We start from the raw sequence: 16165 nt of genomic DNA, 5'->3' as shown, positions 1-16165 counted from the left end.
CGCACATCCAGCCCACGCTCATGGCGCGCAGTTCTTTTGTTTGTCCTGGTTTTCCCCTCCAAGGTGTTTTCCGCTCTCGCCTAGCGGCGCCTCCGACAGAATCATTTCCCCAGCCAGAGTGAATGAGGCCTTTTTCTTTCGCAGCCTTCAACATAATTCAGTTTTGCATGGATCAAAACGCTACAACTAGCTCTTCAAAGCCTCTTCCAATAACCATCACCACCAGAAATAATTCAACTGAAACGGGAGAAACTGAAACAGGCAGGGGCTGCTTCTACACAATTCTCTGTTGTAGACTAATTTCTATCCACTCGAAATGCCAGTGGACTATGGAGGGGAGAAACTGTTCTATTCTCCCTTCTCAAGTTGATGCTGCTTGGAGGGCTTTTTGTAGTGGATATATAGCAGGTAGTGGATATATAGCAGGTATTTTTAAAGAGTCAATGGTTGCTATAGTGTTGCTGCAACTAGATATGGTGGGGAGGTGTAGAAACCCACCCCCTTCCCCTCCATACTGCAAACTGCTTTTGACTCTGTTTACAAAAAGATCAAAGTATGGGAAACCACAGAACATAAGGAACAAACTTAATATACTGAAGCTGTAAGAACCCTGCTCCACTTTGGCAGCTAGGGCAGAGCAATTCCTGCCTGGGTAACCCTGAACCCCCCCCCCAGAAGGGGTTAAAGATTTGGGGTATTCCTTATAAGGGGGGCAGGAAGCAGAATTTTCTTGGAGGGACTGGAGGACCTGATGCTGCAAATATATATTTATATTTTAGGGATACCAGAAACTCCTGTAAAGAACAAAGGACATCCCAACACAGCACAACTGCAAGTTGGTGCATCTTCAAGGGACTGGCTAGACACAAGTCAGAAAGATGGAGACCCTGGTCTATTAAATACAACCGGCCTGAATTGTTACATCTTGATTGTTGTTGGATATGCTTAATTACTGTCCAAATATGTCTTTTCAAGCTGCTTTGTTACTTTCATAAATTCAAATGCCACAAGGTAGGATCACACTGTCATAGACATGAACATTCTCAGTTCTTTAATAAAAAGAAAATATTTGATATTACTGCTTGAATTAAATAGGTGGAAGTAGCCAATTTGAATTTAAATTATAAGTGGAAGCAGCCAGGGACAAGGTTGAATGTACTTCCCAGCAGAGGAAATCCAGAAATTCCCACTGCTGCAAAACCATTAAGACAACCCCTACTCTACCATGAAAAGGGAGGGAGAGCTAAACATCCTCTTCATGTTGATAATACCATAACCCTAAACCTCCTGATGACTTCTCTCAACAACTGTGTAAAATGTGTGTGTGTGGGGGGGGGGCAGAGCCTTAAATAGGGTCCTTCATTCAACATGCAAACAAAGCCATTTACTAACACCACCTTCTAAACCAGGCTTTCTCAACTTTTTTACTGTTGAGAAACTCCTGAAACATTCTTCAGGCTTCAAGAAACCCCAGAAGTGATGTGATTGTGAAGAATATGGTTGGGAAGTATAGCTGTGTACATAAAACTACTCCCTTTACCAGCCCCTCCAGGCCCATCAAGAAACCCCACGGTTTCAGAAAGCCATGGTTGAGAAAGCCTGTTCTAAACTCTGTCCTCCAGGAACAATTAATTAAACCACCATAAAACTGCCTGTTTCCTGTTCAGCTAGAAAATCCAAGATATTAGTCAAGCAGGATTTCAAAATCCCCTGGGAGGGGGGGAGAGAACTACATACATGTCCTTGGCCCTTCTCCATAAACATTATTACAACCAGAGCAAATTTCAAACTGATTAGAGTTTAGGTTTTTTCCTAACTTTCCAACTCAGAAAATGTTAATTTATAACACAATCTTTCCCTAATTTAGCTTGTTTATGCTTCTCTATTAGGGCCAAGCCAAGTTACTAATTTTAAAATGAGAGCTCTGACTGATCAAACTTAGGGGCTTTACGCACCGGGATCTTTGTTGCAAATTGGTCACTGAATGAAAAATCGCCATTTAAAGTAGTGGAATTCGTCGTTATGCATACCTGCCTTTGTAGTGGAATCCAGTTGCGTTTTGTAGCGTTTCCCACAAGCTTCCGGTCTCGGCAGAAATCGCTAGAAAGGAAGCGCTATTGCCAAGCTCGTCCCGCCCCTGGCCGTCAAGCAGCCAATGGGCAGCCAATGGGCAGCTGTTAGCATGCTCCCAAACAGCCCCTTTCCCTTTAAGAAAGGTTTTTTTTAAAATAAAAAACACACCCATAGCAATGAATCTGGGTAGATTCGTTGCAACGGAGAGACCCATCCAGCTGCCTGGTGTGTTTGAGCTGTCGTTTGATCGTTTGATCGTTGCCACGCTTCCTCCGAGTGAAACCCCCCCCCCTCTCACGGGCCCGATTTTCGGCTGAATTAATGTGTTAAAAATAAAGGGACTTTATTTCAGCAAACGGGCTTTTCTGTGGTTTGTGCTTAGTGACTAAAGGGGAAGGACTGAAGCCAGGGAAGCCTCTAAACAGAAGAGGCTCGCTGGTGCGTTTATCCCCGCTCGCTCGGAGAAAAAAAATGGCGATCGCTTCGCCGGAAGATCAGAGAAGACAGCCAGGGGGAGGGACTTTGTAGAAACCGCAACAATGTTAATGCACAGGTCTTTTTCGCTACTGTTGCAGATTGGTTGCAGGAGTGTATCGCTTTCCGGAGGGTGAATCCACTTTTGGGGATTTCCCTGAAAGCGCTACAAGGAAGCGCTTTTTGCAGATTGGTTCCAGGTGTGTGGCAGATTGTCGGCGACGTCATGTGTTATGGCAAATCAATAGCGTTTTCAATTAGTAACCATTGTGCGATTTTGAAGGCGTGCAAAAAGCCCCTTAGTGCTGCACCACATACCGGCTAGAGTCAGCTTCCCAAATTCTTTTCCTTGAATCACCTGTACTATGCCTTCAAGGAAGTAGTAGGATGACTAAGGACATCACTATCATAAACAGCTTGAAAAAATGGAACAGTAGTAGTGGCCTGAACTATGAACACCATTTGGTTCATTTTGTGTAAAATGCAATGAAGTTCTTGAAGTAGTCATGAAAATACTACCAGAACACAGAAAAAAGATGGCATTCTTTGTATCTGAAACTGCAGGATTTTTTGGAATAGCATAGCATGCACAACAGGCAACTACCATCCCTCAAATAACTCTTCTTGTGCTTATGCCAGTCTCAATAGGTGGATTTAAACTTTACCCTTTAGGCCAGTGGTCCCCAACCTTTTTATCACCGGGGACCAGTCAGCGCTTGAGAATTTTATTGAGGCCCGTGGGGATAGTCTTTTGCCGAGGGATGTCGCCGCCGCCTGAGCCCCTGCTCCGCTTGCTTTCCCACCAGCGCCCCTGACTTCCCGCTGCCCACTGGGGGGTGCTGCCAGCAGCAACTACACAGTGCCACACCAAGGGGGAGCCCCAGCCATGGCGGCCGCTGGAGAGCACCAAAGGTGAGCTGGTGGCAGAATGGCAGGGCAGCCCCCAAGGCAGCAGCCAGGGAGGAGGACGAGAAGGAGCCGCAGCCCGGTACCGGATGATCCACGGCCTGGTACCGGTCCCTGGACCGGGGGTTGGGGACCACTGCTTTAGGCTACAAAAAGAAAAACAGCAAGTGATGATTAAATATATTAACTTTAATAAACTCCAAGTAAGCAAAAATTATAAACATGATTGTTTGAATATAAGCAATATTTTAAATAACAAAACCATACTGTATGCTTAAAAGCAAAGTGATTTTCAAAAATATACTGTATGCTTAAAAGCAAAGTGATTTTCAAAAATATAAACAGTAAGTAGCAAAGTACAAAAATGGTATTTTAGTTGTTCCACATCACTTCCTTTTGATATATTTAACAGAGCTTTGTGAAAAGTTCACAAACTTATTTTGTGCATTAATCTTTGAATTATGTGTATACTAATTTGCATGTAGATACCTCATTTAAAAATCTAAGCACTGAGTTCCTTGTTCACAGGAGGACCTCTCCACCATTGTTTCTGGAAGCTGCTTCCTGCTCCCTCATGATGCCAAGGAAGCAGGCCCTGAAACCTGATGAAACCACAAAAGTGTAAGAAGCCACTGCTGGGAAAAGGGGGAAAACTGGGGTATACAACAGCCATGGCCCAAGGCTAACAAGACTGTGAACAAGATTGTGGTCTAGAAAAATAAGGCACAAAAAGAAAGTAATTTATGTAAAGCTTTGTATTTTGTTAAAGTTTAGAGACATCTAGTATGAAGTTAAAGTCTGTATGGAAAACCTGAAGTTATTGTGCATTTGTTCTATTTCAGACTTCAGCTTAAAGATTCAAGTAAGTAATTTCAGGTTGGGTCAAAAACATTGAAAATTACAGAGTTTAATTCTAGACATCTTTCAAAAGGGAGTTAGCCAGACTTTGTAACTGTATATGATGTATTAATTTCTCCACTAAGTATAATTCACATCAGCATCAACCAAGGCTGCGCTTCAGTTCTACAGAACTGAGACATATTCCATACACAGGAGTGTGAGAGATGATGATTCCCGTCCCTTCTGCCAGCCGCAGCCTTTCTCATCTGCTGAAAAGCTGTTATGCAGGGGCCCCCTATTTTCAGTAAAAATAACCAGAAGACACCATGGTTTATTGCCAGAAGACATAATGAATGCTCCCTTGAACAAGTAGAAGCAGCCTTGAATGATTTTGGAACCAAGTCGTTATTAAATATATAATTTCTAGAAATTAAATATTTAACATATGACTCCAAATGATTTGCATAGTATTCTCTTTTTTTCAAGCACCAGATAATGTCAACAGAAGTATTCAGTTTAGTGGATTTTAAAATACAAATGCTTCTAATCAAACTGCAACAGTGAAGATTCTCTAAAGTAAAGTGAAGATTCTCTAAAGTAAAGTGAAGATTCTCTAAATTGTGACACATAATCCTATACACACAAGCCCCCTTGAACACAGTAGGACTTATTTCCACATAAATATGAATGGAATCAAGCTGTCAATATACAAAGTTGTAAACAAGAATATAGTGCAAAACTATGTTAGAATTTTTTTTTCTTAAAGTTGTAGGGTGCTTTTTAGTAAGGGAACAAATTACATTGCATTATTAATATACATAATTTTACATTAACTCCTGCTATTGCTAAAATCCTACATTAAAAAGTTACCAAAGTCAATTGTCAGTAATATTTAGCTAACAGCATCTCTGCTCTATGGATTATCTTACCCATAACTCAGCAATGCTGGTTTTATGTGCATTTGGAAGGTGTTAAATAAGATACTGTTATCATATCTGTTTAGTAGCTACCTTAAAAGAGTTTTTGATTTAACTCAAAGGACACTATGTCTTCTAATTACAGTTGAAAAATCTACGCTTTTGCATACATTTTTACGTGTACCTTCTTACAAACTAAACGGTAATTTGCTACTAACTATAAAGATTGTCCCCCTTCAAGGATCGCTGCCTTGTTGTGGCAAGGGGGCTTGCGTAGCTCAGTGAAGCTATGAGCTATGCCGTGCAGGGCCACCCAAGACGGACAGGTCATAGCTGAGAGCTCTGACAAAAGGTGATCCACTGGAGAAGGAAATGGCAAACCACTCCAGTATCTTTGCCATGAAAACTCTATGGACAGTTCCAATAGGCATAACGATATGACGCCGGAAGATGAGCCCCTCAGGTCGGAAGGTGTCCAATATGCTACTGGGGATGAGCAGACGGCTAGTACGAGTAGCGCCAGAATGAATGAAGCGGCTGGGCCAAAGCCGAAAGGACGCTCAGTTGTGGAAGTAACTGGTGGCGAAAAGACAGTCCGATGCTGTAAAGATTTTTATTCCATAGGAACCTGGAACGTCAGATCCATGAATCAAGGCAAGCTGGACGTGGTTAAACAAGAAATGAGAAGACTGAACATCGACATTTTAGGAATCAGTGAACTAAAATGGACAGGAATGGGTGAATTTAATTCAGATGACCATCAGGTATACTACTGTGGACAAGAATCTCGCAGAAGAAATGGAGTAGCCTTCATAATCAATAAGAGAGTAGGAAAAGCAGTCTTGGGATACAATCCCCAAAATGACAGAATGATCTCAGTTCGAATCCAAGGCAAACCATTCAACATCACAGTGATCCAGGTCTATGCCCCAACCACTGCTGCTGAAGAGGATGAAGTTGATCAGTTCTATGAAGCCCTACAACACCTTATAGAAGCAACGCCAAAAAATGATGTGCTTATCATCATGGGGGATTGGAATGCTAAAGTAGGAAGCCAAAAGATAACTGGGATAACAGGCAAGTTTGGCCTTGGAGTACAAAATGAAGCAGGGCACAGGCTGGTAGAATTTTGTCAAGAGAATACAATGGTCATAGCAAACACTCTTTTCCAACAACCCAAGAGACGACTCTACACATGGACATCACCAGACGGTCAACACAGAAATCAGATTGACTATGTACTCTGCAGCCAAAGATGGAAAAGTTCTATACAGGCAATAAAAACAAGACCAGGAGCTGATTGTGGTTCAGATCATGAGCTTCTTGTTGCAAAATTTAGGCTTAAATTGAAGAAAGTAGGGAAAAGCACTAGGCCACTCAGGTACGAACTAAATCATATCCCCGACGAATATACAGTAGAGGTGACAAATAGATTTAAGGAATTAGATCTGATAGACAGAGTGCCTGAAGAACTATGGACGGAGGTTCGCGACATTGTACAAGAGGTAGCAACTAAAACCATCCCAAAGAAAAAGAAATGCAAGAAATCAAAATGGCTGTCTGAGGAAGCTTTACAAATAGCTAAGGAGAGAAGGGAAGTGAAAGGCAAGGGAGAAAGAGAAAGATACACCCAATTGAATGCAGAATTCCAGAGAAAAGCTAGAAGAGATAAGAATGCCTTCTTAAATGAAAAGTGCAAACAAATAGAAGAAAACAATAGAATGGGGAGGACCAGAGATCTTTTCAAGAAAATTGGAGATATGAAGAGAACGTTTCATGCAAAGATGGGTATGATAAGGGACCAAAATGGTAGGGACCTCACAGAAGCAGAAGAGATTAAGCAAAGGTGGCAAAATTATACAGAAGAACTATACAAGAGCGAGCTTAACATCCCTGATGACCACAGTGGGGTAGTTACTGACCTGGAGCCAGACATCCTGGAATGTGAAGTCAAATGGGCCTTAGGAAGTCTGAGCAACAATAAAGCTAGTGGTGGTGACAGCATTCCAGTTGAACTATTCAAAATCTTAAAGGACGATGCAGTAAAAGTGCTACACTCAATATGCCAGCAAATTTGGAAAACTCAGCAATGGCCACAGGATTGGAAAATGTCAGTTTACATTCCAATCCCAAAGAAGGGCAATGCCAAAGAATGTTCAAACTACCGCACCATTGCACTCATTTCTCATGCTAGCAAAGTTATGCTCAAAATCCTACAAGCTAGGCTCCAGCAATATGTGGACCGAGAACTTCCAGAAGTACAGGCAGGATTTCGAAGAGGTAGAGGAACTAGAGATCAAATTGCCAACATACGCTGGATCATGGAAAAAGCTAGGGAGTTCCAGAAGAACATCTACTTCTGCTTCATTGACTATGCTAAAGCCTTTGATTGTGTGGAGCACAACAAATTGTGGCAAGTTCTTAAAGAGATGGGAATACCAGAGCATCTTATTTGTCTCTTGAGAAATTTATATGCAGGTCAAGAAGCAACAGTGAGAACTGAACATGGAATCACGGATTGGTTCAAAATTGAGAAAGGAGTTCGGCAAGGCTGTATACTGTCGCCTTGCCTATTTAACTTGTATGCGGAGCACATCATGAGAAAGGCGGGATTAGAGGAGTCACAAATTGGGATCAAGATTGCAGGGAGAAATATCAACAACCTCAGATATGCAGATGATACCACTCTAATGGCAGAAAGTGAAGAGGAACTAAAGAGCCTGTTGATGCGGGTGAAGGAGGAGAGTGCAAAAGTTGGCTTGAAACTCAACATCAAGAAAACAAAGATCATGGCAGCCGGCCCTCTCAATTCCTGGCAAATAGATGGGGAAGAAATGGAGATAGTGACAGATTTTATTTTCCTCGGCTCCAAGATCACTGCAGATGGGGACTGCAGCAAAGAAATTAAAAGACGCTTGCTCCTAGGGAGGAAAGCTATGGCAAATCTAGACAGCATCCTAAAAAGCAGAGACATCACCCTACCAACAAAAGTGCGTTTAGTCAAGGCTATGGTATTCCCAGTTGCAATGTATGGCTGCGAAAGTTGGACCATAAGGAAGGCCGAGCATCAAAGAATTCAGGCTTTTGAACTCTGGTGCTGGAGAAGACTCTTGCGAGTCCCTTGGACTGCAAGGCGAACAAACCGGTCAGTCCTAGAGGAGATCAGCCCTGACTGCTCTTTAGAAGGCCAGATCCTGAAGATGAAACTCAAATACTTTGGCCACCTCATGAGAAGGAAGGACTCCCTGGAGAAGAGCCTAATGCTGGGAGTGATCGAGGGCAAAAGAAGAAGGGGACGACAGAGAATGAGGTGGATGGATGGAGTCACTGAAGCAGTAGGTGCAAACTTAAAAGGACTCCAGGGAATGGTAGAGGACAGGAAGGCCTGGAGGATCATTGTCCATGGGGTCGCGATGGGTCGGACACGACTTCGCACATAACAACAACATAAAGATTGTCATGCTTTTGACATTGTCAAAATAACTGCATTGATTATATGGGCAGAGATTGTTCACAAGGAATCCCATTCTCATATAAAGTTGATACTGATAATTCAACTAGTTTAACATATACAGATACTTCTAAGGTGCTCACAGAAATATAATTTAACACTTTTATTAAGCAACTGGCAAAAAACATTCTCAAATGCATATTCGGTTTTCCAATATACCAACACTTGAAAATATTTTTAAAAGCTTCTTTACCACTAATTTTTGTGTAAAATGACCAATGCACCATTTTTGACTTTTCTGGAAACGGGTATAGTTCTTGCAATATATGATAACCATCATTATCTTTCAAAACTATTTGTTATGCTTGTTGAGACCACAAAAATCGATCACATCTTTCCAGCATGGACTGAATCAGGGCTCTGCAACAAAAATGGAGTGGAAGGAAAAAGAAATTAAATTATTGTAAAGACATGATGAAGCTCTCATTTTTATCCTCCAACTTTTATCAAATCAACTGAACCTCAAATTGAATTTACAATTGTTTGTGCATAGATTACTACAGCTCAACAGTTTTGATTCACAGAATTTATACCTCATAACTTCTCCTTTAATAATATTTTCCTTGGAGTAAACCCATTAAATAACATGGGTCTTACTTCCAAGTAGAATTGCTTGGGAGTGTACCAAGGCTACAGTTAATCAGCAGATGGTTATTATGACAATAACATCAGTTCCAAAAGCTTTGTACATTTTCTGTTATCTTCCTGGGACCACTTTCCAGAGATATGTGGAAGGGAATAGCTGTTCAGTCATGCTTCTTAGTCCTTCTAAAACATACTTCAATTCCTTTAGCAAATATGCATATATGTTTTTATTATGTGATAAGCAACTTCTAGGGATGGGCATATTCTGCTTGTGGGTGAGCCACAAAATGAATTAGGTTTATGGGGTTCATAAGTTGAAACAGCTGAGTCACAGGACAGCCTGCTCTGACAGTTCAGATCTAAACTACTGAGAAATGGGAGCCACAGATCAGCTATCTAGAATGAAAACAGTCAAGCTTCAGGGGCAGCCTGCTCCTGTGGCTCAACTGTTTAAAATGATTTTTTTTGAAAAGGCTCCTTTTCCAGGGAGAAGAAAGCATAGTTTAGATGACTCCCACCCATTAAAACCAAAAAAAGCTGTGGTTTTTTTTTTTGCGTGAAGAAAGCATGAACCACCATGAACTGCATAAAAATTAATGAAAGTTTGTGGTGGTTCTTCCATTCATGAAAACTGCTTCATGAATCAGCCAAAATCAGCCTATCTCTAGGAACTCGCAAAAGTGCATAATCTTTTTGTGTTAAAGATACAAAAACTGACACAAATTAAGCAACGGGAAACACAGGAATGGCCCATTATGCACGGCCGCTGAAACAGCGATTTCGGGCACATGGAAAATGCAGAGGGGGAAGAAGCGAAGCAAACCGCTTATGCACGGGATGGGACACAATGGCAGCAAAACCCAGAGTAACCGATTATGCACGCCGCAACCCCGGCGATGCCTCTAGTTTTGCCCCGGTCACCTGGAAGCTGCTCTTTCTTCTGCTTTTCGCTAACTTTTCGCGGCTTTTTCGGCGGCATGCACCGAATCTGTGGCCGGTTGCAGCGGGCTCCGTGCGTTATCGATGATTTTAGTCGCCGCCATTCCACTCCGAATACACACTATCCCCCCCATGCATAATGGGCCAATAACTGGCTTGACTGGGTAAGTGATTTAACCTAATGTTTTTACTAGATGTGGAGTGTGTAATATTTTATATGGGAAGATTGTATTTATTGGAATTGGGACAATTTGAAATTACCTTTAAGCACATTTAAGTTGAATGTTTTCCTGCACCAGAGTGGTTTTTTGCCTTTCAATTTATTTTGCCAGTATAAAAATCTGGACAGAAATTTGAAGTTCTTCAGCTTAATGTCAATTGTATTTAATTATAAAAAATAAGTCACGGCTTACAAAAATGACGGACTGGATTGAAAAACTGGGGGAACTGGCGAAAATGGCGAAGCTTACTAATATAATAAATGATAGACCAGCAGAAGAACATGAAGAACATTGGGGGTATTTTACACAGTATTTAGCCACATAGTTATATCTGTATTAATAAGAGAGCAGGGTAATCGATATATCTTAACTGTATAATCTTTTCTGTTCTTTTATTTTGTCATTTCTTTTCATAAACTCAATAAATGCTGGGAAATCCAGCAGTTTAAAAAAAATCTAAAGTAAGTCAGTCTTCATTGGCATATCAGTCACTGAAACATAACAATTGAATCAGACATAACGGTAAAATTATAATAAGATCGGTGATAATATTGAAACAGTAAAATCAGAAATAGATTGGGAGTAATTGATACAACCATCATAGCAAACAGTCAACTATTACAATTAGTAAGTAGCATAAAATTGATAAATAAACAGAGATACCATGGAGATTAAAAGACAATTAAGAATTAGAATTGGTCCTTAACAACAGTAAGGAATCTGGCAACTTCTTTGGTAATATTGGCATTGGTGTTATTCAGAAGGCGTTGGCATGTCCAGATAAGCCTCATCCTGTAGAACAGCGGTCCCCAACCCCCGGTCCAGGAACCGGGACCAGTTCGTGGATCAGTTGGTACTGGGCCGCGGCTCCTCCTCCCCGGCTGCTGCTTTGGGGGCAGACTACCCACCCCCCAGGCCTCAGCAAAATTGTCAAGTGTTGACCGGTCCCCAGTGATAAAAAGGTTGGGAAACACTGCTGTAGAAGATTCTAAAATGATAACAAGAATCCATTATCTCTAAACGTACCTTTGCCTTTTTTCAGCAATTCTTAATATCTCACAGACTTTGGCAAATTTTTCAGATAACTCTGTCATTAGGCCACATTCCTGCAATAATAGCACAGCACGATCTGGGCCGTTTATTTTAGCCAACAGAAGAGCCACATTTTCAACAGTAATACACTTTGACCAGTTTGGAGCGCCATTACTAACAGCACTGCCATTCTGCATAGCAAGATGAGGGACACTGCTGTGGTGACTCTTCACAAGATTGAGGAGAAACCTCCATTCTTCCACTGTCTCTGGCACTGCCCCTGAAATTGAAAGAATGTTCATGGTTTTAAAAAATCAGGTCACTTTGCTGCCCAAGGCCTCCAGAACATCGATACTGAAGATTACATGACTTAGGTTGGGAAACAAACTAACGAACATGTGGCCTGGGACAGAGTGGCAATGATGAAAGTAAACCAGGTTTTGCAGGTCCCCTGCCCTGCTCAAACAATACTTGCACCCCACCAGAATCAGCATTCTGGAGGGCTCATGAGAATTACTAGTAAGAAATACCTGTTCCTTATAATTAACAAATCAATATTCTCACAATAACCAGAGCAACGGGAATGTCCACAACATGCATTTGGATCCCTATCATCTTATATTCTAACGGCAAAGTCAGGATATCTTTGGATACTTAAATGTGGTGACTGGAATAGTGAACAGGCAAAACACATCATTTTACAAATCTGAAAGAGGCTCTAGGTTTGCAGAAAAATGTGAAATAAAACCCCCCCCACTGGCTGCCTAAAAACTCCAAAAAAATTCTAAAGGTCGCCTGTAGCTTTCATTGTCCTGGCCCCCACTTGGTAGAATGAGCTCACAGAAGAGATCAGGGCCCTGCCACAGCTAAAACAATTCCACAGGACCTGCAAAATGAAGCTCTTGCACCAAGCTTTCAGTCAAGGCCAATGAAATAACTCCATCTACCAGAGGCCAGAGGCCCCTTCCACCACCATGTCTCACGGACAAAAATGTCAAAGCACAGCACTGTAAACAATGTACAATGGTTGAGTTGTAAAGTTATAACATGAAATGTTAAGTTAAATATTCTACTGTCGTAAATTGTACTGTTAGAGATATATGTTTTCAATGAAATTTTCTGTACCACATTATGAACTTTCAATTGTAAACCGCCCTGAGCTGCAAGTAACTAACAAAATAAATAAACAGAGATAAGAAATGACCAGCAAGAAACAGATTGTTTGCATGTAAATAAAAAATACAGAGATGCGAATGGATTAAATACTTGGTCTAATGTATTAAGCTATTATAGGGTTAATTGTGAAATTATGTTGTTCCTGCCCCCGAGGGAAGTTTGGGCAGGAAAAAATAGGTATATAAACAGTGGTTTCTGTTCAGAGTTTTTGTTGGTGACTGAGAGCTGATGAAGATGGTTAATAAAAGTTCTTGTTAGTCTATGGTGTGCTTTGTTCCCACTTCTTTACACTTGGATAACTTTTGGATTCAGGAATAAAAATAGCGTATTTGCCAACCCCAAATCCAGAAGTGCCTAACTATGCTGGCTGTAAACATAAAAGGCAATGCACTCCTAGCTAAAGCACCACAGTTTATCATATATTTAAGCAGCCACACAATCTAGATAAAAAAATGCAGCTAGGTGATCTAGCCTGGTCTAGATGTTCATTGTGCTTTCATCTCCAAGCCACTGCCAATTACCTGGCTGGCAGGGTCTTTCACAACAGCATGGACCTGAAAGCAGCTTGGATTATTATCTGCACAGTGAGGCTGCTAAAATGTATCACAGAAATTAGAGAAATCCCAGTCAAAGATTTTGCCTGCCAGGTGATGGACTAGGTTTCAGCGATGAAAGCACATTCCATACGTTGTCAGCAGACAAAGACCCAGCCAGGGTTATGCTGTGTACATTTATACATGATCTTTAAAATATATACCTAAAGTTTAGTTAACATAAGCAGGAATTCAGCTTTAATCAAATTAAGGTTTACTGACCATGTTCTCCATCCAACAAGTTCATGTCATCTAAATAAACAATATTAGTAAGAGCTTCAATTCTTCGATCCAGGCCCAAACAAAGAGAAAGATATCCAGGCCAGAAACTGTAAAAATATAAGTGTTCTTCATGTCAAAGTAATTATAACATAAATTACTACAAGATTAAATGAAAAGACAAAGAGATGTGTGCCCAAGTGGTTTCTTGCATACACGCCAGATGAGATTAAGAATTCAGCTCACAAATCATATTATCAAGTGCATAGGTAACTAACAATGAATAGCTCAATGATGGTCAGCTCTACAGTGAGGTAAGAGGGTGGTTGCCATCCTATCCCCCAAGACATGCCTTCCACAGTGTTTAAAACAGGGCCCTCCAATCTTTTAAAGCCTACAGGCGCTCTGGAATTCTGACACAAGGTGGGAGACACAGCCAACCACAAAATAGTTGCAAACTAGGGACAAAGTCAGCCAAAAATGTCAAGGTGCAAAGTTACATATAACTCAAACAGGAGCACTTTAATATTTCAGGCAGCTTTGATATAATCTGTACAGCCATTCATATTTCCAGTGGCCTAGCAGAAGCCCAAGGATGCAGAGAAGTTGTGCTCTGCCTCTTAGGGGGTGTTATGTGGAGGACAGCACAAGGAAGTGGTGACACTTCCTTGTGCCTGTTCTATTCAGTTCTAGTAATAAGTACATTGCCCATGGAGATGGTAGAGACAGGAGCAATAAAGAAGCAGAGAAACTTTGAACTGAAACATTTTGTTCACTAGTGCTATTTTTGTTCACTAGTGCTACTGAGAATTTTAATTGGTTGTCCTGGAAAAGGCAGTCAAGCAGTAACCCTGAATGATTTTAACTATATATTCTAATGGGTGCAGCACCAGCTACTATACTGTACATTCACGTACACAATAGGTATCCTGGATGACAAAGCTGAACAAACTCAAAAGAAAAAACAGCATGCACCCTCAAGAACAATCTTATCTTATTCCTCATTAAAAAATTCATCTTACCCATAATTTTTGCAGATTTCAGCCATCTTCTCTTTTGTTATTATGTCAGCCGGGAGTTTAAGCAACAGCGAAATCAGTTGGTTATAGCCCCAAGTAAATAAATGTGACCGTGGCCTGAAAACATTAAAGCACAAAGTCAAAGATTAAATTTACCTGGAAATATTGCATGTTAACAATATGAAAGATATTTTCTTAAAGGATCCTCCAATGAAACGATTCTTCATATAGCCATATTTTTAATCCAAAATAAAATCTGTTACTAAAACACAAAAATTTAAGCTAAGACATTAAGATCAAAAGACATTTTAATAAATGTGTAAAATAAAAACCTGTTTTTCCATTAATTTACACGGCATTTTATTGAACCATAGCATTACAGATCCCTACTCCAAGAAACTTACATCTAAAATTTTCTTTACAAGACAACAAAAAGAAAGGAATGAGGTAAAAGGGGAAGGCAGTTTATGAATTCCCATGAAAACACATGGAACACCTATTAAAAACTCGGCATTTAAAGAGGTGGATCCAGTGGAAAAGTCCACAGAGGAGATGGCAGCTCAGACCTTTGCCTGCTTTCTTCCAGCAGTTTTTTGGGGCTGCTAGGGGAACACAGGGAAAGATCTGCTGTGCCAAGTCCTCCTATGATCTTTTTCAACTTGATTTTATTCAAAAAGTTATAGCTACTCATTGTTTTCTTTATGTGCCTGTACCATCATCAAGTATAACTAACAGGTTAAATATGAATTCTTTTTTTTTGCACCAGCCACTGATATCAGAAGGAATGCACATTGGTAATATCTGTATTTGTATCCCTAATAAAAAACAGTTTGCGTGTGGATAACAGCTCTTACAACTGGGCCACCATGCTCCGAGGCCTCCTGCCCACCAGGGAGTGGTAGAGGCTGGCAAGCAGGGTTCCACAGCACTGTAGGAGAAGCACCAGCCCTGGCAGCCCAGCTCCCATAGCTGGGCGGCCATGCTCCCAGGTCTCCTGCTCACTGGGAAGCAGAGAAGGCTGGCCATGTCACACGTCACTGGTTCAGGTCACTGGCTGGGCCACCCCACACTGCAGGTGCCATTCTGTCTGTCAGGGAGCAGGAGAGGGTGGCTGGCCATGCTCCATGGTACTATGCTGGCTGGCTGGGCCGCTACACTCAGCTGGAACCCTCTTTTTGAGCCCATTTTTAAAATGGGCTTTGATATAATTTGGCATAATGTTTGGGGTCCAGGCATTATGATTCTGATTCTGGGCACTGAGAGACAGAGTTTCAAGCCAGTTTATCAGGATCAAGCAGTGACCAAAGGAGGGAGCTATTATTATCATCATCATCATCATCATCATCATCATCATCATCATCATCATCATCATCATCTTTCGATTTATTGCCCGCCACTCCCTTACGGCTCGTGGCGGGTTACAACATTTTAAAACCCCCAATAAAATCCATTAAAATCCCTCAGCAACAATTACAATATAACATTATCGGTTAGCAAGCTAACCTGGCAAGATAGGCTAATCAACCTCCCCCTCCTACTACAAGCAGGTGGAGAGGGGATACTGATGGTACTAATCCCCAATCTCAATCCCAGGTCCCGGGTCCCCCAAAGGAGGGAGCTACAAGATAAACCAAGCCTGAAAAACAGTTTTCAGAGGCCA

General features: G+C 41.3%; 1 protein-coding gene across 2 annotated transcripts in view; it reads right to left on the bottom strand.

Annotated features, from left to right (window-relative positions):
• Window positions 1–8809: 8809 nt before the first annotated feature.
• Window positions 8810–16165, bottom strand: part of HPS5 (HPS5 biogenesis of lysosomal organelles complex 2 subunit 2) — a 42463-nt gene continuing 35107 nt past the window's right edge. For both annotated transcript variants that reach the window (XM_077321580.1, XM_077321579.1), the window contains exons 20-23: window positions 14509–14622; window positions 13490–13596; window positions 11493–11778; window positions 8810–9081 (exon numbers count right to left, since the gene is read on the bottom strand). In XM_077321580.1, the coding sequence (XP_077177695.1) occupies window positions 9021–9081; window positions 11493–11778; window positions 13490–13596; window positions 14509–14622 (568 nt within the window). In that variant the 3' untranslated portion in view covers window positions 8810–9020. The remainder of the gene's footprint in view (window positions 9082–11492; window positions 11779–13489; window positions 13597–14508; window positions 14623–16165) is intronic.

This window comes from Paroedura picta, chromosome 2, assembly GCF_049243985.1.
Source record: "Paroedura picta isolate Pp20150507F chromosome 2, Ppicta_v3.0, whole genome shotgun sequence".
In the NCBI taxonomy this organism is placed as follows: domain Eukaryota; kingdom Metazoa; phylum Chordata; class Lepidosauria; order Squamata; family Gekkonidae; genus Paroedura; species Paroedura picta.
This window is presented reverse-complemented; position numbering and strand designations above follow the sequence as displayed.